Source organism: Tribolium castaneum, chromosome 5, assembly GCF_031307605.1.
Source record: "Tribolium castaneum strain GA2 chromosome 5, icTriCast1.1, whole genome shotgun sequence".
NCBI lineage: Eukaryota > Metazoa > Arthropoda > Insecta > Coleoptera > Tenebrionidae > Tribolium > Tribolium castaneum.
In genome coordinates, this window is record NC_087398.1 from 15,774,198 (window position 1) to 15,800,714 (window position 26,517).

At 30.8% G+C, this 26,517-nt stretch overlaps 1 protein-coding gene across 7 annotated transcripts; it reads right to left on the reverse strand.

Moving 5' to 3' along the window:
- Positions 1–1,705: 1,705 nt before the first annotated feature.
- Positions 1,706–26,027, reverse strand: LOC103312893 (nose resistant to fluoxetine protein 6). Of its 7 annotated transcripts, none has more exons than XM_015979701.2 (13): positions 25,876–26,027; positions 19,491–19,566; positions 12,273–12,368; positions 12,038–12,212; positions 11,759–11,988; positions 11,440–11,707; positions 11,231–11,388; positions 11,009–11,177; positions 6,498–6,688; positions 6,146–6,450; positions 5,960–6,102; positions 5,679–5,913; positions 1,706–2,128 (listed from the first exon to the last, which is right to left on the reverse strand). In XM_015979701.2, the coding sequence occupies exons 3-12, from the start codon at positions 12,335–12,337 to the stop codon at positions 5,785–5,787; spliced, it is 1,833 nt and encodes a 610-aa protein (XP_015835187.1). In that variant the 5' UTR covers positions 12,338–12,368; positions 19,491–19,566; positions 25,876–26,027; the 3' UTR covers positions 1,706–2,128; positions 5,679–5,784. The 7 variants fall into 7 exon arrangements, with proteins under 7 accessions (XP_015835187.1, XP_064212770.1, XP_064212773.1 ...); XM_064356700.1 differs by having other exon boundaries at positions 12,273–12,458; XM_064356703.1 differs by having other exon boundaries at positions 12,038–12,225; positions 25,876–26,026.
- Between the last annotated feature and the right edge of the window lie 490 nt (positions 26,028–26,517).

Consider the following 26,517-nt stretch of genomic DNA (forward strand, 5'->3'; position numbering starts at 1 on the left):
ATGAAAAGATAGAGCAGCCCATTGTCCGTAATATTAGCGATATTTTTTCATTTTATGTTTTTATAACTTTGTTATTTAATATTTTAATCAAGTATGTATTATTTTTTGTATAAGAGAATGTACATTCACGGCCAAAAAGAATGTCACTCAAATGAATCCGACCGGCTTGCAAGGGAGAGTGCAAACAGCAGCAATAAATAGTAATACGCAATAAGCAATAAGAAGTAACAGTAAAATTGTGAAAAACAACATATGCTACAAAGTAACGCTGAATTATCTGTGATTATTAATTTTTGTGATGTCGTAAAAATGTATCTACTTTTATCGGACTCATTTTTTCTATTTACTTTTTTAAGAGTTATGAAAGTTTTTATAAAAGTTATACACGCTGTTCCGTCTAAACCCCACATTAGAAGTATTGGTAGTTCTAATAATGATAGTCGTTTTTTGTATACAATCATAATCTCTTAGATCTTGCTTAGTGATAATATTTTCAAGATGGTGGCATTTCTGGTTATACCGGAAGTCGTTATATTAAATGGAAAGCTATATTTTTAATGCGTTTTTAGATTACTAGAGTTATAAAGTAGTTTCTATATTCTGTCCCTATATCTAAATATTACCGTTACGAAAAATTTAGGGATTTTTTTTAATTTACACGTTCCAGTTTAAAAATCGATAACTCTGCTATTTTTAAAAATTTGGAAATATTTTTTAACTCAATTGAAAGAGGAAGCCTAGATCTTTCTTTTGGTGTTTTCAAATTTCTAAAAAAAATAACACACTCCAAATGTTCAAAGTTAAGTTTTCAGAACTTTAAGCACCCATAACTCAATTTTTTTAAATGAAATGCCACAAGTTTTATTTTACTAGATGGTAAAGAATTTAATTCTGCATCGATCTGTATTGCATTTCCTTTACTTATGTTTAATAGTTTTTAAGTTACAATAACTTTTTGTTGAGATCGAAAAATTCATTAGCCGTAGGTCTTTCTCATACGTTGTCCGAATTGCTCAAAACACGCGCGAAATTCATTTTTTTTTAAACTGACATGGAACCGTGTAATTTTGGTATAATGAAGTACACAGTGCTTACCATCTATTTATAAAACAAGAGAAAATACAAAAAACTCCATACCGGGAAGAAGGCTGGTTGAAATCATTAAATTTGGCGTGATTTAATTTAACCGTAAATACGCGATTTTGCATCTGACAGTTTATATAGAACGACTCTAACAAATTCTATTGTCATTATAAATTCTAGAATTCTTTGGCTGTAAGGACATTTTGACTGCAGAGTGTAAATGGTCCTAAAGACTTAAAAGCACTATTTTTGTTAAACCTCTTAAAATTTGCAAACCCAAAAAATGGTACACGACGGTACACGCTAATTTCTGTTTTGCAAACATTTAGACAAATTGCTAAGAAACAAACTCAAATCCAGCTGCGGATACGTACGGATGTGAATAATAAGTAGCACAACTTAGAGTAAGGATGCAACTTGTTTTGTAGGTTGTAAAGGTTTTTATTTTTCTATTAGTAATGTTTTTATTTCTTTTATTATTCAAAACTGGGCGCCACCAACTTTTTCCTAAAAGTTGGAAAAGAACTTATTTGCCGCTGTTATCCTGGTTTACACTACATAAGAGTGCCTTTTCGATTATACAGTGCGAGTGGGGAGGTTCGATTTCAATTAAACACAGGTGATTGAAAAGAGAAATTTTTATTCATTAACCATAACAATAGTAACAACAGATAAAACAAGTATCTTTAACAAACAACTTTAAACTTGGACCTAATGAACCCTAGCCCTTGGAGAAGAGGTCCTCCGAGGGAGAAATTGAAGGAAGAAGTCTCGTCGGTTGTATTCCCTGAAAGAGGTCCAGGAAATGATACCACCTGGAAGAAGTCCCAGATGTTATGCCCTTACCACGGAAGAGGTCCCGTGGCCCGTGTTCAAAGGTGAACTTGGTTCCCAGAAGATGTCTTGGGGCAGGTGTGGTTTAACGACGAAAGAAGGTCCCGTCGACTGTATCCTTTGAAGAGGTCCAAAGAGTGCAATCCTTCAGAGGAGGTCCTGAAGTTGTTCCACCAATCCGAAGAGGTCCGGAAGGAGACTCAAATGAATCCTATGAATGAATCTGTCTGAGTGGCGGCTTGGGCTCCTTTATATACTCTTTTGAAGTCACCATTTCCATAGCAACAAAACACTTTGTTTATATTTTTATCGATTTATCTCCACTCATCTACCATTGGTTTATTTTTGGCGGTTCTTTTAAATAAAACACAAACAGAACATAATGTTAATTCAAAGAATTCTTACACCTTTTAGTTAACTTATTGTTTGGAAATTATGCTACCCATATTTCTAATACCAAACAAATATAAAATCCAAAATTTTTGTTACAAGGTATACAGTTTTTTTGGAAAATCCGTTAAAAGCTTTTTGAAGGTGATTCCTTAGACCAAAACGCAGAAACAAGTTTTTATGGACCTTTTGTCAAAAATGATTCGAGCTTTAGCCCCCTGAAGATTGTAAGCTAAAGATGAGTTTTCTCAATTTTCTCAGTAAACGATTGAGGTAGATGTGTAAAAATTTGCATCTGAGGTAATTTTTTAGTGTGCAGTCTACTGGTACAATAAAAAAGTATGGAACTTCAGGTGGGCGAAGTCACTTTAGACGACTTGTTGTAGGAGTATACTTTTGTTTTGGAAGAGGCTATTCGAAATTTTTTTCTAGCAACTACTAATAATCACTGTTATTTCGTCTAATAAATACAATAATATGTCATAAATTAAATCATTTGCTTGTTCGAAAACATGTTAATTGTGCGTCGTTCCAGCTAAGCTTGTACTTTTCTTGTTCTGTTATTTATTTTACGGAGTGAATCTAACGTAATGAATACAATTCGTACTGCTTTAAGATTTGCAAACTCAAAAGTTTGCAAAAATTAAAATATTTTGAAAACGGGTAAACTTCGGTATTGGTATTGGGATGGCCCATAAGAATTCTCGTAGAATAACTGGAGTCATCTAAACAAAACCAGTTTTTTTATTTAATTAGCAACGTTGCTACTAACTTCCGGTATAACCGGAAGTGCCACAATTTTTAAACTACCTTCACTAGACAGAGCTTAATGAATTATGACTATGGACAAATTTTCAGTTGAATCTTTCGTTAGAACTCACAATACTGCTCCATTTCCTTGAGAGATATAAAAAGTACAGAAAACACTCTCATGCTTTTTGCCTTTTAGAGGCCCCGTAAAATTGTGTAATTGTGTACGGGTTCGTCAAGTTTTACACTCAGGCACTTTTCGCCTCTTTGTAATTTATCTAAAATTCTAAAAAAAATCGTATGTGATTTTATTGTATAGAAGAACGATTTGACCAATTTTTAAAATAATTACTTGCATGGTGTGTTTTTTGACTTTCGCTTAGTTAACTATAGTCTAATGTCAACGATCTTTGGTCCATGGGTGTATTTTGAGGTAGTCATCGAAGTGCCTAATTAAAATTTTGAGAAAATGTGTCGTTGATTTTTAATTTCTGTTTTGATATTGGAGCAGCTTTTTCCCATGAATTTTGGTAAAATTGTAAATCACTTCCACAAAAGGTCTCCATCAGGATGGTGGTTTTCAAAAATTTATTACATTTGTCGTAAAATTGGCACGCGATCATTGTTGGGTCTGAAGGTTGAGGCAGCTGGTAAGAATTTTTCAGGCCCGGATTACCATTTATTTTATCTGTTTACTCTAAATGGAATGTTAATCTTTAAATCTTACGGCAAGGGTTTATGCGAATTGTAAACGAAAAATTTGTTTATGCTTAGACCAAAATAGTCATCAGTTTGAACATCTGATGTAATTTTTTAATAAAAACAATTTTAACACGTTAGTATGCTTATCCCGGTCCTGACTTTAAAACCGCCTGATGGGACCGTGCCGCTAGTTGTAAAATTTCTGCAGTCATTACTGTTATTGGGGTAGGTAGTGAATCCTTTTGTAGCGAAGATTTATTAATTATTACTACTCAATCTTGTCCTTCATAAATTATACTGAAATTTCCGATAAATGATATCAAAATGGCTTTTAATCCAATTCTAACGATTTTTTTCAAGTCAAATTTTTGCAGAAGAATTTTATTTCGTATTTCCGATCCATTGATGTAAAAAACAGCTAATGTGATTTTTTGGTCAAATGGTTTTTTTCGTTTTTATTGGACAAATGAATCAATAGAAAAAAATATTTTTTTCCTAGCGAGATTGGATATCAGTGCAGTGGAATATACTTAGTTCATATTTTTTTTCTCTCTTCTAAGAAGTGTAAAGTGCCTGAGTGTAAAACTTGACGAACCCTATATTTGTTTGTTACTTGCGGCAGCATTTTCGTTAATTGAATATTTTTTTTGCCTTTTTGCCCTTTTCTCAAAATTTAAAACATAATTGAATTCAGACTTGCGTATTACTTATTAGCTGTGCATACCAAAGTTGTTAAAAATATTTTCAAAAATAAACGAACTATGATTTTAGCGCGTGTTTTTCGTATTTTAGACCACTCAGCGTTGCCATGGAAACGGTAGAAAAAATGTGAAAAATTAAAGTGTTTCAAACCAACATTCAATGAATTTTTTTATTCACAGGGCGGACAACATAATTTTGAACAGAGTTTGTACTTTGTTTAATCAGAAATGTTTTTATGGCAAACTATGCAAAAATAGCTGTGGTGAGTAGAAAATTTTCTACAAACATGGCAAAAAAACCAACATAACTTGAAAATTATCAGATCGGTATAGGGAATGCTAAGATCGATGCAAAAACAATTGTCCTCTACCTATTAAAATAAAACCTGGAATATCCCATTTAAAAAAAATAAGTTTTGGGTACTTGAAGTTGTCCAAACTTAACCTTAAAATTTTTGGGTTTATTAACTTTTTTTCCAATGTTGAACACACTGGAGAACAGATATAGGCTTTCTTTTTTAATTCTCCAAATGTGATTTTGGAATCTCTAAAACAAAGAAAGTTACCAAATTTTTAAGTGACAGGTGCAAATCCCAACATTTTCAAAAAATCTTAAATATGTATCTCAAAAACGGTTTAACTTAAAAATTGAGAAAGCTGACAAAAAGGGCCCGAAAATAACTCAACTAATCCAAAAAACACAGTGAAAAACATAGCTTTCTATTCAAAATAAGAAAGTTGATAGCGACTTCCGGTATAACCGGAAGTGCCGCCATTTTGAAAATATTTCCATTGAACAGAACTCAACGGATTATGGATGAGCATCAACTTTTAAATAAATATCTTTATTAAACCTTTCAATACTTCCAATGTGGGGTTTAGACGGAACAGGCTGTATATGACAACATACAGCTAGTAATAGAACTTAAGACAACAACTTATCATACCAAGAGAATCCAATAATTGTTTTACTTCAAGTATAATTTTCGTTCATGCAATGCTAATAAACGATAATAAAAGTGTCCATTTAAACTGAGTTTAAACAAACCTCAAAAACATAAATTGCAACAGCAAGTTTTTTCAGAAAACTGGCCAAATACCATCGAATTAATTATGTAAAAAGATGTATCCGTTCAGGATCTTGAAATGATAATTATATCAAACAGCATAGTGTTTGTTATTAACACTCAAGGTAACAGTTATTCATGGTTAACGTACTTAAGTGGTTTTTAACAAATTACTTCATCACTGATGATAGAAATAAACTCAAAATAAAATAGTTCCGTGTCTAAGGCCGCAATTTTTTAATGTTTTACTCATACAACTACGAGTGTTTAATATTTTTCCGTTTATCCAAATGTTTTAAAATGGATATAAACGGTGTCTCGAAACACAAGCACATTAAAGTCGAACATCCAATAATGATCACCGAATTGCTACAAAAGTCACAAAACTGAAACATTTAATTAGTTTTAAGTAGTTGCCTTGTTGCCATTTACCACTCCAAAATTGCTAAAATAACTAGCATGTTTTTGGTTCCCTGTCACAGCCATTATAATCAGTACGTGAGTGAGATACATACTGTAGGTAAGTTTTCCCAAAACGATGAATACGGGATGAGACAAAAAATTGTTGATAAAATCTAAAAAAAATATTTTATCCAATTTTTCAAATTTCTGCTTTACCTCCACGTCCGGTACTGCAACTAAAAATAATAAAACAAACGGCTAAAGACCACATGAACCGGGAAAAGCTGTTAAAGAAGGCTGATCGAAACACGTTGTGTGGAGAATTCATGAAGACTTGATGATACAAAATTAGTCCTAACATAAGTAGCAACGAGGCTGTCCATAGCAAGAAGTTAATTTTTTGAGGATTTTGGAGCTTCTTATTTTGGTAGAGTAAGTAACCCAAAACACTGCCAACAAGCCAGGAAGGCATACGTGATAAGGGATTAAAATACGTTATTTTTGAATCATTGTCTTCCATTCTGAAATTTATTTGTCAATACTTTCCTCATTTTTGGTATGTGCTTACTCCCAGTATGGTATAAATCCAAGATTGTAATGAACAACCATTAAAAAAGTGTATAAAATTGAAAATAAGCAAGCCAAAGTAATTCCTAATAGAGTTTTTGATGGGTTTTTCTTCATGTAATACAGGATGATTGGTGCTACTATCACATACAGTTGGGTGTCCACTGATAAGTACCAAGTGTGTTGCATACACTGTAAATTACGTTATTACTGTTATTAGTACAAATGTGTTTAAATTAGCAATTTCTGTCTTAATTTAACAAGATTAGGTTAATTTTTAAACAGTCTGTACTCAGTAAGAGCAGATTTTTTGCCATCCTTTTAGAAACATTAAACATTTTTTATTATACAATGTGATCAAAAATGGTTGTTCATCAAGTCGACTGTGAAATTTGAACGTAATGTGCCATTTAATTTAAACTGTGAATGCCGTCAAAGTGACAATCCGTCAGGATAATGCAAAAAGGCTTCGCATCTAAAAACGAAAGAATACACAACTAGAAAAATCATGGAAATATAAAAACAAATCAAGACATTGAATTTGAATTCCATAGTCGACCTGATGAACAACCATTTTTGAACACATTGTAATTATTATTATTATTTCTGAAATAAAATTAAATTGAAGATAATATGCCCAAAAATGTAAGTTTACAAATTATTCTTGCAATATGTTTGCAATTAGCAAAACTAAAAGAAAATAAATCTGGAATATCTGTGTACGGCCGGGTGATTTGAAAATGTCATGCCAATAAACCCCAGCACTTGGGTTCGGTAGGTACTCCAACCGCAACCATCGGTGGTAATAAACTATATTTAGTCGTAAACTTGAGGACACGATATAATTTTAGTTTTGAATACAATTACTTAAAATAAGATTTCATTTGATGTTTTTAGTAAATTTCAAAGTCATTATGTTGACGAAATCCGTAATCCATGCAACTAATAATAAAGTTGATTCCAATTACAATTGTCATTTAATTCGCATTGAGAATAAAATTAAACAAAAATGGAAATTTTAGTATTTGTTGATTCCAACAGTTGACTCGAATATAATTGCTTAAAAGATCTGATGTTTCTAGTAAATTTAACCGTCGAAACCTTTGGCCGATGAAGCCAATTTCAATAAAGATGTTGTTTAATTCGCGTTGCTAAATAAATTTGTTCTCCCCATGATATTTAGCGAAAACTAGTTGCATCCCTTTTTGTAACAAAAATCCAAACACGATTACCAAAGTGACAAACTGTAAACAAATTTCTGATAAAAATTAATAATAATTAATAATTAATAATTAATAAAAAAAACAGTTTTGTTTTTAACTGGAGCGATCTTTTCTTTTAATATATTCTATTTCTTGTTAAAGAAATAGTAATAATCATTGATGAAGTATCAAAATAGGTAGAATTCTTAAAACGCATAATCCACAAATAGGCCTTTAGAGGCAATCAATTTTTTTTAATTCATTAATTAATTTTTTTATTTCGAAATCAATTTTATTTCATATTGAGAATTAAACGACACCTTCATTAGAATCGGAAAAGGGAATAGAATTATTGGATTAACGGGTTTATTAACATAGTGACTTATAAAATTACTAAGAACATTATAAAACTAAATCTTATTTTAAGCAGTTGGCTTCAAATTAAAAAGTAAAATTATTTCGTGTACCCAAGTTTAGTTTATTGCCACAGATGTTTGCGGTCCGAGTACCTACCGATCCCAAACCGGGGTTTATTGGGATGACATTTTCAAATCACCCTACTGTACACTTACTTTTTCAGTTTTCTGCATCGATTAAATTTTAAATTAAAAATCTTCAATATGTGTAGAAACCGGAAACGTAGTTCAAAATTGCAAACGCGTGAAATCAAATTTCCCTTAATTCCATCTCTAAAGCGACGCTTGTGATAAATCAAATCATGAATAACCGCAAAAAACTTTAAAAACAGAGATACTATTGTAGTGGATGAAATATCACAAAAATGATTTAAATGAATAAATCGATAAGTTAAGCAAAAACTCCAAATAAAAATACTCTTTCTACTTATAATTATAAAAATTATTCACAAAGTCCATCTGCACTTCCGCAACACAGAATCATATCGGTCATTTCAGGATTTGTTTGATTTTTCATAATAATGATCCAGTGATACACAAATCAAAACCGAACTAACAACACACTAATCTGCACATAGTACGTCGCACCGGCGATAACACAAGTTTTTGGGCCTTCTATGCGTTGGACGCGATAAGTTTTTAATTTCTCAATTCTTTTAAATGTTGGCGTACTCATCTTTTGTGCTTAAATTTTACATCGGCTTTTTGCCTTCATATGGACGCATCGGCCAAAATGGAATTTTTGTGAATGTGCGAAATAGTCTGACGACTCTGCAGTTTACAGAGTATGATGGACTTCTGACTCACCCTGTATATATATTTAAAAAATTAATTTTAAATTTATTTTTATACAAATATGAAGGCTATATAATTAAAGGCGCATTAAATCAGCTAAAATAATTCATTTTTGCATAAATTAAACCACTATTTTAGAAAAAAATCTCAATATTGATTTTTTTAATTAACGTCTTTTATACCATTTAAAAGTTGGTCCGACACTTTTGAAGTACCCTGTATCAAAGATTATTCTTTAAAAAATTCTTTAAGTTAAGTTAAGTTAAGTTAAGTCGAATGAAATATGTAGAAAGATACAAACTTAGAATATTTCTGTGATTATCTGTGGCTCAGCACTCGTTTTAGAAACCCACTACTCACAAATAATGAACAATGTTTCTTTAATTGTTTAATAAACTACTATTTTTAATTTTGTAAGGGTGAGAGATAAATGTGAAATGCCGCTTGCGTGACACGTTTGTGCGAGTAGAAATAACCAAAATTCAGTGGTAGTACATATTGTTCCATAGAGACCTACGCTTCTGGATCTGTATCCACGTTTAACAGTTTGTTTATAATTTTTTTGCAAAACAGACGTCTTTCAAAAACGAGTTTTTTTACAACCTTTTTCATTCACTATTAATTTTTTAATATAAGTCTTAAAATGCTTAAAACATTTTAAAAAGGCATGAAAACATTACTTTTTTAAGACCTGAGTTGTAGCATTAATTGGAATTTAATCATTACCTTCTTAAATATCTGCATTTTAAATTTCATAAAAATCCGTTGACAATTATCTAAGATATCAGGTTCGAAAGTCTTAGCTGAGACACCATGCGTGTACATATTCCCGTCAAAATTAAGCTAAAAAATGCCAAATTGAACGAAAGAAGCAAATTGAGAATTGTTGTTTAAATTGAACATTTTTTTAAAACGACCAATACAAACTTAGAACTTAGATATTTATAAGGTTGAGAATGCCAATTAAAATGTAGGGGTGGCTAGCGACTAGGAGATAAAACCTAAAATGTTACTAATGTTGGTTTTAAACTCTCTCATTGCACTCTTAATCGACATTTTTTTATTAAAATTAAATTGACTTCAAATCATAGCCTACTACGATTAAAAATTAAAAAAATATAACCACCCTTATCTAAAAAATGGATCAACAATTTTTTTTCTTTGATAGTTAGATACGCAATTTTTTTCCTTTTCAGAAAATATTTAAAAAAGTAGGGGGTGCTATTTAAAATTTTAAAAAAAGGGTGGCTAGCGGTTAAGGGATGAAACGTAAAATGTAACTAATGTTACTGTTTTTGCTTGCAAATAGATTTGTATAATGTCAAAAGTTACTGAGACTGGCTCCTTTTGAAATGAAAGCCCTGTATGTTTTAGGATAAATTGAACCCTTATGTATATATTGTGATATTTTGGATCGATTTAATAATAGTATCTTATTCAACGAGCCCTAGGCGAGTAATATCGTAAGTCATAACGAACAAGAGTATCTTAAAAGATACCAATTGTCATTAGTTTTGAGTGATGAACTGATTACAATGATGGCATTTTTATTCATTTTAGTAGTAACCAATATTTTTAGACGCTGTTATTGATAGTATACTCCATTATCTTTCTGGTTAGATTTTTTTAAATATATAAAAAAAATTAAAAATAAAGTAAATAAGTTAAAAAACATAGACAATTACGCACAGAAAGCTATACGTTTAAATTTTATGCGATATTTGAAGCTTACCCTCTATAATAATTTTCTTAATGGTTTTACAAAAGTCTCTCTTGGGTAGTGACAAAAAAACGTAAAAAACATATACATAAAAAAGAACATAAAAAAGTTCTCTGAGGAAAAATTGAGGTGGTATGGCTCTTTAAAGAGTACATTTTTGGGTTAAGTTTTTGGTATTACAGTGGATTTTTTTCTTAAATTCGGTTAGAGGATAAAATTTGTGTTATTGTACAAAAAATTTAACAAATTAGCAAATTCGACAACACTGAAAGTTAAAGAGGAATAATTAGGACGGTATAAGTATAAAAACTTTAAAATCAAAATTCATTATCTTGGAAAAAATCTATGTACGTACAAGTTAGAGAAAAATGTCACTTACCTGATTATTAAAATCAAGATAATTATTGAAAAAAAGTAAAGTTGCCCACCATGTGTATTGACAAGGCACTTGTAATTTTTTGACGATTAAAGGCCATAGTGGCCCTTCACTTACGTATTTGTACAAGCTTGTGTAAATTAAAAGGGTTGCAACTAGTGCTGGAACTAGCCTAAAATCACAAATGAATTACAAATTTTGAATGATTGTCCAAAACGATTTCACCTTATTACTCTGTGTAAATAGAAAGCCCACAGATTGATCTTGAACTTTTCTGAGTATTTCAAATGGATGTAAACTACCAAAAGACCACTAATTGAAAAAAACGTATCGACTGCGTAAGGGGCTGCGGTGATAAAAGTGTTCATATAACTAGTTTTCCACTAAAAATGTACTTTTTATTGAAAAAAAGTGCCCATAAATTCCAAGAAAACCTCTGTGACAACGTAGAGAGTGTTAATATTGGAGGAAAACATTTGGATGACTGCAATATGGCCAATGATGACCCATGCCATACTAATGACTCGAATTCCATACAAACAAGTGAGACTATCATTTTCGCAACGTGTTGACAAAAGTCGTTTAGTGTTTGTATAGAGAGAAAAACATACAAAAACGTCCGGTTGTCCCTTATTACTTTGCAAAAACAAATCATAAATCGTGCTTGATAAAAGTATGGCCAATATCACCCCAAAAAATATGCTAGAAATAAATTTGTTTCAGTATTTCACTAAATGTTGATTAAGTTGCTACAAGACGTAAAAATCATCAGCACTTGCGTATTGCTCCCTTCCAGAAACACATGCGCCTTCCAAAAACTTCGCCTCAACTGGAATACGAAAAACTCTCTGTATGTAGCTCCACAACCTATTCATATCTTTGATTGAGCATGATTTGGGGAGACAAAGACCTAGAAAAGCTTTAGTATATTTGAGGAAAAATTTCCAATCAATCATTTTTCCAGTCCCTCTGCTTTGACTAATCTACAAAATTAAAAATAGGAAAAAACACAGAGTTAAAATCACGTCTAACATTTTTGACCATCTTGAAAAACACTTTTGTCGTATTTTCGAATGCCTGGAATGAAACCGTGCAATATTGCCCACTTATTTCTCCCCCATTCAAAGTTTTAGACACACTGAGACATTGGTCATAGTTTCCAAATTGGCGAAAATTGCCATTAAAAAATCCAGGATGCAATTTACTGCTAGCATCAAACACTGAAAATTGAATCAAAAGTTTGCAAAAAAAGAAAGAAACGACTTACTTCGAATCGCCCACCATTTGAGTTTGAACAAGTCGGTGATGAATTGTTTTAGGTCTGAGGCACATCGTGATTCTTCAACACTTTTATCAATCAAATCTACAATTGTTGGCTTGATAAAACTGACAACTAGAGATGGGTTAAATAATTTTGATTCGGATTTTTGAATTGCAAGAATGTAGAAACAGGCTGAAACGGCAACAGTTATTTTCATTGCGACTGTCGTTCTATTCGTTTTTAAGAAGTGTATTTTTATCGGCTTTTATCAACTTTTACCTATCGTTTTGACAATAATTAAAATTACTAATTATTTGAAAGTAAATGTGAACACTTAACATACCATTAGATATGAGTTCAAGTTGATATGGGATATCTTGTGGTTAAACTTGAACCAATTTTATAATAGTTATTAATAATACAAGTGCGAAAACGCTCGTTGCATAGATAATCCGGAAACATGAAGCGTTTTTGCATGAGTGTTATTCAACATTTTTTTTGTTGGAACATAACATGTTTTAAAATAAATTATTTTTTAAAATCATTTTTTTAATTTTAAATTTAAACGTGTTTTACATTAAATTTAACATATTTTTTTTTAATTTAAAACACGTTGCTATGGGAAGCGTGTTTTAAAATAATGTTTATAATCTTAGGATTCAGATATGAAAAAGAAGGCTTAAAATGTGTGAAACAAAAAAATATTAAAACCGGTATTCAATAACAAAAAAATTAAAAAAAAAATGTGAGACCATGTGATGTTTTCGACCCGAACCACATATGCACATATAATTAAAGACAAATATGTAGAATACAAACTGCCTTAATTTTTTTTAAACAGCAAATGTAGTGTCATCATTCTGTTGAATTAACGGGATTAGGAAATATAATTATTTAGTTAATACGTGTTATTATTGTTTAACTCGCATAGTATGCCAAACTTGTTTCTTTGCGCTCACAAGTTTTGGCAAACATTATGCTCGTTAGACAAAATCGGTCTTTTTATAAATGGTCACGTACATAGCTATTCGATTACAAAAGCCATTGTAATCCTTAACTATTGAATAAATTCCGGACAGAAGATGAGACATTAGATACACTTTACTTTTCCATGCTTCCCTGTCCTCAACAGAATTTTAAATCCTTAAAGGCTCCAAGAAATTTAATGCAGTCTTATTGTGTTTATTATTCCATCAATGTGAATTTATAACTTTGAACCTATCGCTCTCTGAAACATAACTTTGGATTTTTATGATTTGTTGGTGTCATAAAATCGTCTTCAAATTAGTATAATTTTCGGGTAACTTTTCGAATAACGGCGTTTAGAACTTGTTTGCTCTTCTTCGAGAGACCCTGAAAATCTGAAAACCAGATCACTTAACCTTTTCTCCATTTGTAAAAAATTGATTCAAGTGAAGATCTACTGAAACTGAATTAAAAGTGAAAGTGATGAGTTTCAAGGGCAAATAAGTCGTTGCCGCCATAAAATCTTTTATCAATTAATAATAAAAAACAATAAAATTAACGAATCCGACCACCTGTTAGGTCTCGGTCTAAAGGTTATCGCTCAGTCTCCCGGAGTCGAAGGATCACTGAAATTTAGTGGAAGGTTATCCTTGACCCTTGAGATAGAATTCTGTAGCTGTGGGACAACATCCTGTTCGTAACGAGTTCCAGGCAGTGACCACAAAACTGAGATGACGATTAAATGATTAATAGCCTGACACCCAGTACTTATAATTTTTAAAAAAATACTCTTATTGTAGGTACTTATAGGTCCGGTAACCACTTCCTAGTAGTTGTTCCAAGTGTTCACAGATTGTTTTATGTACACTTTAGACTAAATCAAGAGTGTGACAGAATTACATAGTGTATCTGTGGACAATGAAAAGAGAAATCGTAGAAATGTTTACGACTGAAATATTCATAAATACGAGTAATTTAATATTTTTTTGTTGGTAACATTTTGAGCCTTCTTTTTAATATCTGAATCCTAGATTATAAACACTATTTTAAAACACGTTTAAATCTAAAATTTAAAATAAATTAAAAAAAAATAATTTAAAAGACGTTTTTAGAATAACACTCATGCGAAAACTCTTAAAGTTGTCGGGTTTCCCGACAGTCCTCGAACTTTAAGCTTGTGTTTTTGCACTTGTATTATTAAAAACTATAAAAAAATAAAAAGGGGGAGTTAAACTAAAGTTGAACTATACTGAGATTTTTGAGAAAACTAATAAACAAAACACTTGTTTACAATTGGTTGTTGTTTCTAAATTGAGTCATTACCTCACAGTTTGTACCTCATTTTAAATTTTTGGAACCGAGTTTAAACGTTTAAAAGTTTAAAAGAATTGGCCTGTGAGGTAATAAGTTTATCTAGAAATAAGGTACTGGATGCTGTCATATCGAGTATATTGTCAAAATGGATACTTTAGGTTAATTTTTGTGTCAATAAATTGTGACAACAGTGACATTGACATTAAATTATTCAAATCTTGACACTTTTTTTGGCAATTTTTCAAGGTCAAAAAGCCGCTGTCATTGTTAAAACCATATGATGGCAGTACCTCTGTCCACGACAGCATCCAGTACCTTACCTAGAAACAACATCCAATTGTAAAAAAAGAATTTTGTTTATTTTTTTTTAATTGAGTTTCAAATTCGTGCTTTCGCACAGCCGCGTGAACGATTTGCCCAATATAGTTCAACCTTAAGGTTTTGTTTATTTAGGAATATCATGTTAGGATTGGTTCCCAAATTCAGTAATCCTCTCTAATGATAGATGAACTGGTTCCCGGGGATGGTCGAATTGGTTCCCGTCGGTCAGGTAGGTCAGATAAACAGATTAAAGTATTATGATAACAGGAATGTAAGTGTATGAATAAATTCACAAGTTTCAAATCGTTCAAAAACAAATCGTATTTTAACGATTTAAAGGCTCTGGATAAATATATTTCTTCGAGTATTCAAACGATGGAGGAGCATAGAACTTAATGGGTACTAAGTCGAAAAATGTTAAAATTGTATTTGTAATTTGTCTTCATTTTGATGTTTTAATAGTATTAATAGACATATTAACGAACGCAACGTCATCATGTTGCATGTCTTAATACTCATTATTTGACGAAACATTTTACGAAACTTATAGGGGAGCATTGGGCTTAAGGCGGCCCCTGAGAACTGTCAAACAAAAAGCAAAATGATTACAAATCAATTCCCCACAAAACTACACATTTTTTATTTAGTATTGAATCCGTTTTTTTGGTCTGCTGATCTGAGACTTGGGTGCAAAACGCAAGATACTGCACACATCGGAAAAAATACACCATTCATGCACAACATCATTGTAAATATGCTTGCAAAAATTGAACTAGATATTAGCAATAGCAAGGAAAAAAAAACAAAATTTTATTTTGAAAATGAGTTTTTTTTTAAATCATCGCTTTCAAAATTTATTTGCCAGTTATAGGCGCCACAATAGTTTCCGGTTGAAAATTTTTGTCGATTTTGAGATATGTATAAAAGTAAAAAAGTGTAAAAACACATATTTTTTTATTTGACAGTATGATTTTGATAGTTCTCGGGGGCCGCGTAAAAAATTAATATTCTCCTTTTTTTAAATAATCAGTTAGCGATGAATAAATGAAACTTGTTGTTGGATTTTGTGCCAAGAAAATAATTATTTGAACATTTCTACCTGCTTTAAATCTAAAATATTAACATATATGTGGTTTAATCCTTTTTACCTACCTGCTCATGCGGGAGCCAATTCGACCATCACCTTTTACAGAATTATCATAGGAATATCATAGGGTGAGAAAAGAATAAAAAATCACCAATTTTTAATTTTTAGTAAAAGAGCAAATAAATAAAAGTATCAATGTGGAAAAGAGTCGAAAATATGACCATTTTAAACTAAATTTAAAAATATTAGAGATTTAAAACATACGGGATGATTCTTTTATGTCCTCCATTTGAAACTTTTTAACTTCATTAAAATGTTATATGTACCCATCGACTATTCCTGATGCAACTAAATTATTTTCGTAACTACCAGAAATTGGCTTAAATTCGCCTTCTCCAACTGAGTAAAATTTACCCAAGTTGTTGGTATTCATTATTTACAGGGGTTTATTTAAAACATCAACCATTGGCGATAAGTGAAATTTTTTTTTGCATTTGATAACCGAAGGTTCGAAAAGTTTTAAAATTGTCAAAATTATCAATTGTCAAATTGCAATACTCGTTCGATTTTTTCAAAATAATGATAAAAAGCGGCTATAACAGTTTTCTCTCCAACAGAATGACCCCATTTACTCTTTAATAACCATCGAAAGAACTGCGACGTTTATGGTAACTTTTATCAATACGTCCTTAGCTATCTCGTACAGTTTGTTAAATACTTTACTTCGTCGTTATCAAGTAGGTTTTGCAAAATGGTCCATAGACTTAAACTTAAAAGAACGCCAATTCGGATATCCTAAATTAAAAAAAAATACAGGCTGATTCAAAAGTTTCGAACAAACTTTTGAATGGCGATAAAACGCACAAAAATAGTCAGAATTTTTTTTAATCAAATTTAATTTTTTATTTTTAATACATATATATTTTTTAATTTGTTTTTTTTATGAAAAGTATCAATTGTTGCTCTTTTGTTTCTTACGAAGTCTAATTTATTATTATCGAATTTTCAAGTTTTTTAATGTTTTGTACATCGAAAGACACTAATTGGTGATTTTTTTCAAGAGGTATCGGTTTAATGTTGCAGTAGCTGGCGTTTCCGCTAACCAACGTCAAAAAATATTATTTGAAGTATCAAAACCATAAAAATTTAACTCGTGAAAAAAGGTTCAAACAATTTCTTGTCATAGGAACTTTACATCCTGTTGATGTCCTTTATCACCGCATGAGAGATTGTCCGACACTTTTGAATCACTTGTATACAAGGTTTATCACTTAAAGACTCCGCGCGTCATCATTAATACCAACGCAGATCCTTCAAAAATCTCAAAAAATTTCGAAAAAATTGTTGTGTTGCGAACTAAATGGAGTACTAAAAAATGAAAATTTTTATATGGATAGCCAACAACAAAATAGGCGACCTATATTTTTTTATTTTAACCAAAGCTCTACCGTTTTTGAGAAAAATAAATGAGAAGGTGAAAATTCCTGGCCTGACGTCAGCAATGTTCCTTTTTGAATCAGCCAGTCACAGAACTTGAGATAGAAAACTTGCCAACAAAGATAGCTTGAAAGACGTACGTTTTTTCTTAATTTTTGCCTCCGTTATTTTACATACGACTTCAGATCTGCTACAGGAGCAGTCATTTTACAAAAGTACAAACTCCTGCAAAATATTAGCACACAACACAGTCACAATCGACAACGCACGGTTTTGACGTTTATATTTGACGTTTACCAGCCCAAACGTAAGTCGCAGCGTTAATTGTATGCAGCGAAAGACGAATCAATAGTAAAGACATTGCTTACGTCACAGCGCAAATGTTCTATTATTACTAAAAAAGTACCGATTTAAAAAAACTCAGACCGATATTACTAGACATCATTTTGTGTCTACTTTCAGAATTTGTAATTTCCAAAAACTTTTACTTTCGAGTATAACACTCCATTACCAAAGCAATGCCTTTTAAGTTTTTCAGTTGGTATAAATATCTGTTGGAGTATGCATGATAGAGATTTATTTCGCTTTAATATTCCAAAAACTGACGACTGACTGACTGAATTCCACTTTGCTCAGAGAAAGAATTTTGACTGATGATGATTCTTATTAACCATGACTGTGGGTCAGTGGGTTCCTAATGTTTTACTTTTTCACATGTGGTATGTAATTCTACCAGGTGCTCAAAAACTGCCGCACCAACTCAATGGTCTGTGATAGAGAAATGCTAACATATAAAGGTAAAAATTAAAAATAAAATTCTTTGTATTATTGTATTAAAGATATTGATAAATAACGAATTTTAAATAAATATGTGGCACAGTTGTCTAACCATCATGATCACAACAGAATTTAATTAACAATTAAAATAAATTATTTTTGAAACCATTGAAATAATTCCCACTGTTGTCATATCTAGAAATTGTGATTTTTTGATGGATTTTAATTTTTTTTAATTCAAAAAACTGCTTAATAAGGCTGGTAATAAATTACAAAATAGTTATTTATTATTGTGTTAGGGAACGATTACTTAGTGTAAAACACAAAAACATTAAAAAAAATAATGAAAACTGAAGAAGTTAACAAAATAAGTTTGTAACTCCAGATTTTTAAAATACAGGGAGATCCAAAATTGGCAAATTTCGAGTTCAGAATGTTGTAGAGAATCACTTCAATAGTCCAAATATAGAAAAAAAATAAAGATTCGGAGCTTCCTCATAAAGATGTATTGGTTTGACGATCTCTTTTTGAATAATGTTTTCTTCAAATGCAGACGAAAAGTTTCAAAGTTTATTGTTACTTATGGACCTTAGGGTGTAAATGATTGTGGAGAATAAAAATATAAAACAAATTCTCAAAAAAATCTGCTTTATTTTGGTGTAAAATATCTTAAATTTTTGTAATTTGCCGTTCATTTAAAAAAAATAAATAAATAAAGATTTTTTTACTCAAAAATAAAGCTATTTTTTGAGAATTTGTTTAACATTATAATTCTCCACACTCGTCTGCACCATAAATAACAATAAACATTTACATTTTTAGCTTGCATTTAAAGAAAACCCAATACAAAGGGAAGCCCCGAATCTTTATTGTGTTTTTATATTTGAACTCATTAGTGATTCTCTATAACGCTCTAAACTCGGAATTCGCCAATTTTGAGTCAGCCTATACAATTTAATAGAGTTTATTCAAGATTTTTCTCGTAGGCTACACATGTTTCTCAACAACGTACCAATGAGTTGGTGCGCTAGTTTTTGAGCACCTGTATTTTAACTTCTAAATGTTTTATCATTTTTTCGATAAGAAAAACGTTCATGGCAAAACTTTGCTGCTACGTCGACATTTTTCGGCTTTCTACATAAATTAATATTATACCTGCTGGAAAATAATGCGAATTTGTAATTTGAAGTGATTTCGAAGATTTAGAAGAATTCTATTTACAAAGTGCTCTTTCTACATGTCACATACGACAGTACTCGTATATCAATTTGTTTTTTTTTTTAATAAAATCTAAACGTATGCTCTGTAAAGTGTATTTTTACCTGTGGTCAGGTCAGGTCAGGTCAGGTCAGGTCAGGTCAGGTCAGGCGTGAAGTCTGAACTGAATAACCATGTATCCTAGAAAATCGACAAAACATATATTTACCTTTATTATTAGATATTAATCGCAATATACTTAAGATCTTATATTAGTTTCAAAACTCAAAAAAATAAGCTGCTAAGCCAAAACCACAATTCATACTGATCCAGAAAAACTGAATCATTTGGCAACAGATTTGAAAGTATTTTTACTTGTAATTTGCAACACTGTAACCAAATTCGATTTCTCTTGACGATCATTTGACGTACAACCCCAGAAAATTCTTAAATTGTTGTTAATTGGGCGTATTCTATTGATATTCTTTAAAATTCACATCCAGTGTTGCCAACAGAGAATTTCATTTCTTTTTAAATTCGACCTTTGCTTATTTGGAAAAATATTTATTAGCAATTAAATTATTCTTTTTAATTTAAAACATTAATTTTACAAATGTATCTACTTGTCGCCTTTATAGTTATTTGTCTAACATTTTATTGCAGATTTATTAAAGAAAAATGCAAACTAAACAATGTTTATCTAAATTTATAATTTTTTACTTATTATTACATCATTTGCAAAGAAACTAATGGTGTACGTTACATCCCGTTTCACTTCTGCCCAAAAATTGGCAATATGAAAAATAAATAATTAAAGTCTTGTAAATTTGAATTTGAAACATGATTTTACAAGAAAATACACAAAAGTAAAGAAAGATTTGTGTTCATATTTCTGCGATTTTTAACTAATCTTTTTAAAAACAAAGTGATTCTTAAAACAAGCTGAAGTTATGTCATTCCAGTGGCGTAACACGCCACTATATTGAAAAATGTGCACAAGTTGTCGTCAAACCTTAATTAATATCCACTGTAAAAATGCAATAACAAATTGTCCTATCTTTACCAACATCCTTGACATAACTTATGTCATCGATAACCAATAAAAATGCAAATGATTCACATTTTAACATACATGCGTGCATGACAAATAATCAACAAGGACGAAATTGGTTAATTCCTGTATTCATTTGCTATGCAAATAAATTAAACTAACGCCAAATACTCGACAAGACAATTAACATTATTGGAAAAAAATATTAGCAACTCCATGTATAAATCATAACTTTATAAATGAAAATGTTTACATATTTTTTGCCAATAGGTCGTGTCAGGATGCCAATTAATTATCGTAATTAATAGAATTATTATGTTTATTAGTTGGATTACAGCGTTTGGAAATATCACGAAAGTGTGAACACGTGACTGGCTATTTTTTCTACCATTTGAAACACATTTAAATAGTTTTAAAGTAGAAAATCTAGTACTTAATTATTAGACGAATCGTTAAACTTGCTCTTTGCTTTATCTCGTCTTTTCGCAATGTTTGAAATGCCAGTCATTTCGTGCTTGAAACAGTAGGTTTAGCATGAAACCAACCTCACTGTTTATATCTGGCATTTATGACACTAATGACAGCTAAAGATGCCGCAACAGACATATTGCAATTTAATTACTGTTATCACCTAAAAAAACCACTTCTTTGTCTCAATTTTTACCCATCAGTACTGTAAATGAAGCAATAAGCAAACCCTCGCAACGTATACGTAGGTATTTTTACAAAAATTAGCAGCAAATTGGTAATAAACAATTTGACCTAATAACATACATTCATCTCCAAAATTTAATAAAAATCACAAGGTGATGAGCACATTAACAAGCGCAATTATCTCATTAAAAATTGTGCCCTATTCATATAAGCCATTAAGCGACATTTGAGGGAATCGTCCAGGGGATAATTTGCTCGAGCCTTGATATCTGCATTTAATTATCCTACAAGGCGACCACTGGATTAGAGCAAGGACAATGAGATGAGACGAATTTGCATTTAATTTAAGCTATTTGCACTCAGATGCAGCAACCTCGATTGGAATTGATGCGAGGACGAAAATGGTAAAGAATTTCAGTACATCCTGGATGCGCGTGTATCATTGATGAGGTGTGAAAGTTTAATTTATTTATTGCATCGATTGTAATTATTTAATTGTGCTGGAAAATGACATAAGCGCAAACGCAATTGTTGGCGTTTTGTACAGTTAAACGGACACAATGCATGGGAATCGAATTGTTTTCGGGTTGCACAAGGAAATTTCTACATTGTTGATATGTTATCGGTTTATTTATCCCAACAATGAACTAAATTGCATTTATAAAAGCGGAATAAAAATAAACCGATTAAGCTAGGAATAAAGTCAAACTTTTGCCATAAATAACTGCTCATGTAAATTGGCTGAGGTCTGAGGTTAATTGCGATAGTTATTGCTTAAGATTAAACCGATTAAACTATAAAATAATATTATTAATATTATTACCAACATAATTTACCTTTTATTAAACCACTGGTATTCTATTTGCCTACAAAATAAAAGCAGTCTGTAATTTATTATTAATTAAATTACATGGACAGACTAGTTGGAGTAATACGAGACAATGATTTTGTATTACTTACCATTCTTGTATTTGAAATGTCTAATTTTTGTATATTAACACTTCACAAAGGTAGATCCTTTGTAACAACAATAACCAATTATAGGTGAGGTATAATCTAAAGGTAACAATTTTATCCTTCGATTTGTCACGCTGAATGCAGAATTGATGGGCACTAAAGAGAATATTTGAAGAAATTAGCCATAATAAATTACCTTTATGACTATTATGGTAATACTAGGTTTGTGCAATTTGTGCCATATTCATTTTTCACATGAGAGAATGGAAGAAAAAGAATGATTTATTTATTTGTGGTTTAAAATGTGATTTATTAAACAATACGTAAGAACCTATGTAAATACCAAAATAAGGGAATTCATGAAATAAGCCCACATGAACATTTCCACACGGAAAGAAGCTCACACCGAAAGAACTTACACAGAAGCCCACCTAGAGAAAAAAAACACAATGAAAAAAGCTCAGATGAATAAAAACCCAATCGTCAAAAATCGTCAAAATTTATAATCGATAACTTGATAACTAAACAAAGTTTGGTGAAACAATTTTTTATTTAATAACGTAAATAAATACGAAATATTAATCATGTAATTATATATGACGATTTATTTATCGTTGGGAAACCGAAAGTAAGTAATGTATAAGATTTTGTGTGCCCCCAGCCGCCCTCTATAGCTTTATAATGTTAAATAGCACCCTATCTATTTTTTCGAAAAAAACTGATTACCGAAATATTACAGAAACTACAATACAACATATCTACCAAAAATAAAAGCGTTTTGAAGACTGAACTTCTGTATTTTTTTAAATTCTTATCTTATTTTGATTTAATGCAAAACTTTTTTGGGCAATGTCAATTCAATAACAGAATGAGTATAATGCTACCCTGGTATTAATTTTAGTAAATTGTAAATTGACACGAAATGTTATCTTTTAAGTAGAAGAGGACACAAAAGAAGTGTTTACTAACAAATAGAAACTTGAGGGTAAACGTTAATTTTTGCACAAATGAACTCTATTTGATTGTTTACCACTCTTGTTTCCAAGACAGTACGTAGTGTTTACTAGTTGCTACGTCCATGGCGTCGGTAAGTAATTTTGTCGACGCCTTGGACGCAACAACCGGTAAACATAACCTGCTGTCTTAACAATTATTTAGACATTATTTGATGAATCTTTAAAAAATGTAAGCATCGTGTAAAAAAAACGAACGTTATGGATTACCGATTAAAGTGTTACAATTTTTTTATTTCCAAGTGTCGATTACGGCGAGATTATTAGAATTGAAGTAAAAAGTTCGGCAAAAGTGTCAACTCAAGGCAAGATCTTTTAAAATAAAATTTAATTTCCAAGAGCCGATCAGGGCGAAACTCTTGCAGAATTACTTTACTTAGTTCTCCGCTTTTGTGAATTTTAAAAATGTTTTTTTAAATTTTTAGTACACCTTTTAAATAAATGCTTTAAAATACATTTTATTTAGGTATTTATTTATTTTTGTTAAGTGAATAGTTTTGCCGGTTACGTTGGTGTTTTGACAAATAAGGAATTGAAAATCACGATTTTTGCAGCCAAAATCATTGGCATAAATTAGCATATTGTCGACAGTTAAAAGGCCATAAAAATCACGAGTACTGCCAGATTTAGCTAAAAATCACAAAGTTAATTAATCATTCATATCCACCATAAATTAAGAAGACGCGCATCCCGCATTAAACCACAAATTACGGTCAAGTTTAATTACGACTGCCTCATTTTTATCTAACACAGTAAATCTGTAATTGCACTGCCTCTATTTCTAAATCAGCCAAGGACTCGATATGTTAATTGCATCAAGAACAATGCTAATTACACCGTTTTCTTTACTTAAAAAAGCAAAATAATTGTTATAATTTGAATTACATTTTAAACAATAGGTGTTAAGATTGGCCAATTTTATACTCATCTAATCAGTTTTGATTTCCGCGAGTGAAATCAGGACGCGAATTTACATTTATTAAGATGTGTATTTGTTGCGAAATGACGATTCTCGGGCGATTCTCCGATACGGGAAATGTGTTGTGAAATTGTCATAACGTCCAATTAATTATTTTTTATAGAGATTTATGCGATTTGATGGAAATTTTATTGCTGATTTTTATGCAATACCGGAAATTTTTTAAATGTTTCTTTTGTGTGATTTTTACTTAAAAATTAAAAAATGTTTATAAATAACACACTTTTTGTTACATGACCTTTCCTACGATGATTGTGCACTTTTTTCATGCCGTAGTTATAAAAAATATTTTTGGAATGTTTATCATATCAAATTTGGTTATAAATTTGGATGGAAAAAATTTCACGTGATGATTTTTTTAGAAAAATTAGGTCATGTCTTGGGTCATAAATTCTTAGTACATGACCTTTCCTACCATGACTATGCAGTTTTTAATGTAAAGTTGTGAGAAATATTGTGGTATTGTTGTATAAATGTGACAAAATGCTACTGAGGAAACTAAAAAAAAACTAAAAAGTGGTAGTGTAATCACTTAATCACTACCTCTATACATGGTTAAAATTAAATTAAGTAATGAAAAAAAGTAGAAAATACCTAGTACACTTTGCCTTAAAATGAAAATTGAGTTTTTTAGTTACCTATTATTAAATTAGCAAAAATAGTAAGGAAAATACTTTTAGTACCTACTCACGTGTTTGTCTAAATTTTTTTCGATTTGCTCATTTTTCTTAAGAAATCTACAAATTCTTTCATTTTTATAAATATTAAAATCGTATTTGAAAATTTGAAAGAAATAGCTTAGTTCTTTTTTTAAGGGCAGATTTATAGAAAACTCAATTAAAATTTAATGCAATGTTAAAAGTTTATTTCGTAATCGACAGCATCTGATTTGTTCAACTTAAACACGTGACCAGTTAATCACGCATTTAATTGCAGATTAAGCTTCTAGTTTATAAACCGAACGTAAATCCAAGAGAATTCTGCATCGAACAGTATAAAATTGAGGCTTATATTTAATAGTTTTCAAGTTATACTAACAATTTTGTTGAGAATATCTCATAGTTTGCTCAAAAAATATGAGGAATCAAAAATCAATGTTTTAGAACAAAGTGCAATGAATTTATTTTGTATTAACAGAAAATATAACAAAATTTTGAACATGACTCGTTTGATGGCAAATTACGCAAAAGTGTTAGTAAGAACTTTTCCGCAGTGTCAAAGTACGAGTAAAACATAGTGACATGAAAATTATATTTAGTACAGTTACTTAAGGGAATGCTAATGCAGACCGATAAAAATTTAATTCTCTTCAATTAGTTAAATAAAAACTGAGAAATTAGAAAAAATGTTTTTGGGATACTAAAAATTTTAGCTTGAATACAATTTTGAACAAACTGAAGATAACATATAAATATTTTCTTTTAAATATTCAAAATACGATTCCAAAATAAAAATGGCAGTTAGCGATTTTTGAACTCAAAGGTCAAATACGATTTTTTTTAATTACCGTAAATATTTCGAAAACTTATGAAAACTTCCTTAGAATAACTCCAGTAATCCAAAAACGCAGTAATTTACAAGTAATCCGTCCTAAATTGAGTAAAATGAGAAAAATCCCCTCCTTTTAGTCGCTTGTAGGTTGAGAATTTCTGATTAAGAAAAAATGGCAAGTTGAGATTTGATATAGTAGAATTTTATATGGATTTTTTTGCATATAGGTTCACCTAAAAAAAGATGACCGTTTTGTTGTAAATTGCTCAATAACGTCTAATATAGTGAACACTGACTAAATTTTCCAAATGAAAAAACGTATTTCATTGAAAATTACGTTTTTACATTTTGCAATTTGTACTTACCGATTTATGCACTAACAAATATTAAAAATTGCAACACTAACAACAATTGAAAAGTCAATAATTTTGTTTTTGTGACCTCCCAACCTGGTCACTGTCCTATTTAAGAAGGATTCACTGTCTGCCTCTAATAACCCATTTGACAGTTTTTTATTTTCTCATCGAGTTTTCTTCAAACCAAGGCCAAATTCATCATCTAAAGTTGACGTCAGGTCAAATTCAGGGAATCTCTCTTCCTTGGTTTTAGAGTCTCTAATTTGCTATCTAATTATGATTAGGTGCGTTTATCCGATCACGTGTGCCCCCGCCGGCACGCACGCCCATGACATCATGCCTCTTCACCTAATGTCAATACGTGTATTAAACTTGGACAATAATCGTTATGTAATAATAAGATGCAAATCGTGGTGGCACTAGTCAATTGCATGATGATAATATTGTCGAAAAAACACAATTTTCTTTGCCATTTGAACATCTTCACCTTGACTAGCGCGAGATCCGCTTGAGCGAAATTATTTATTATTTGACATTTTTCGCATCGAAAGGTGCTGATTGGATTATGACATTCGTATGGTTAAGAGAACGGAAGATTCACTACAAAAAATATGAAGCCAAAGACTGTACAAGGTTGGTATTCATGTTTTT

Coding starts and splice junctions, on each gene's coding strand:
- LOC103312893 (XM_064356699.1), bottom strand. CDS start 12,483: ATGAAAATAACTGTTGCCGTTTCAGCCTGTTTCTACATTCTTGCAATT. Junction 12,226..12,272: donor CAAATGGTGGGCGATTCGAA/GTAAGTCGTTTC, acceptor TTCAATTTTCAG/TGTTTGATGCTAGCAGTAAA. Junction 6,689..11,008: donor ATCTTGATTTTAATAATCAG/GTAAGTGACATT, acceptor CGTAATTTACAG/TGTATGCAACACACTTGGTA.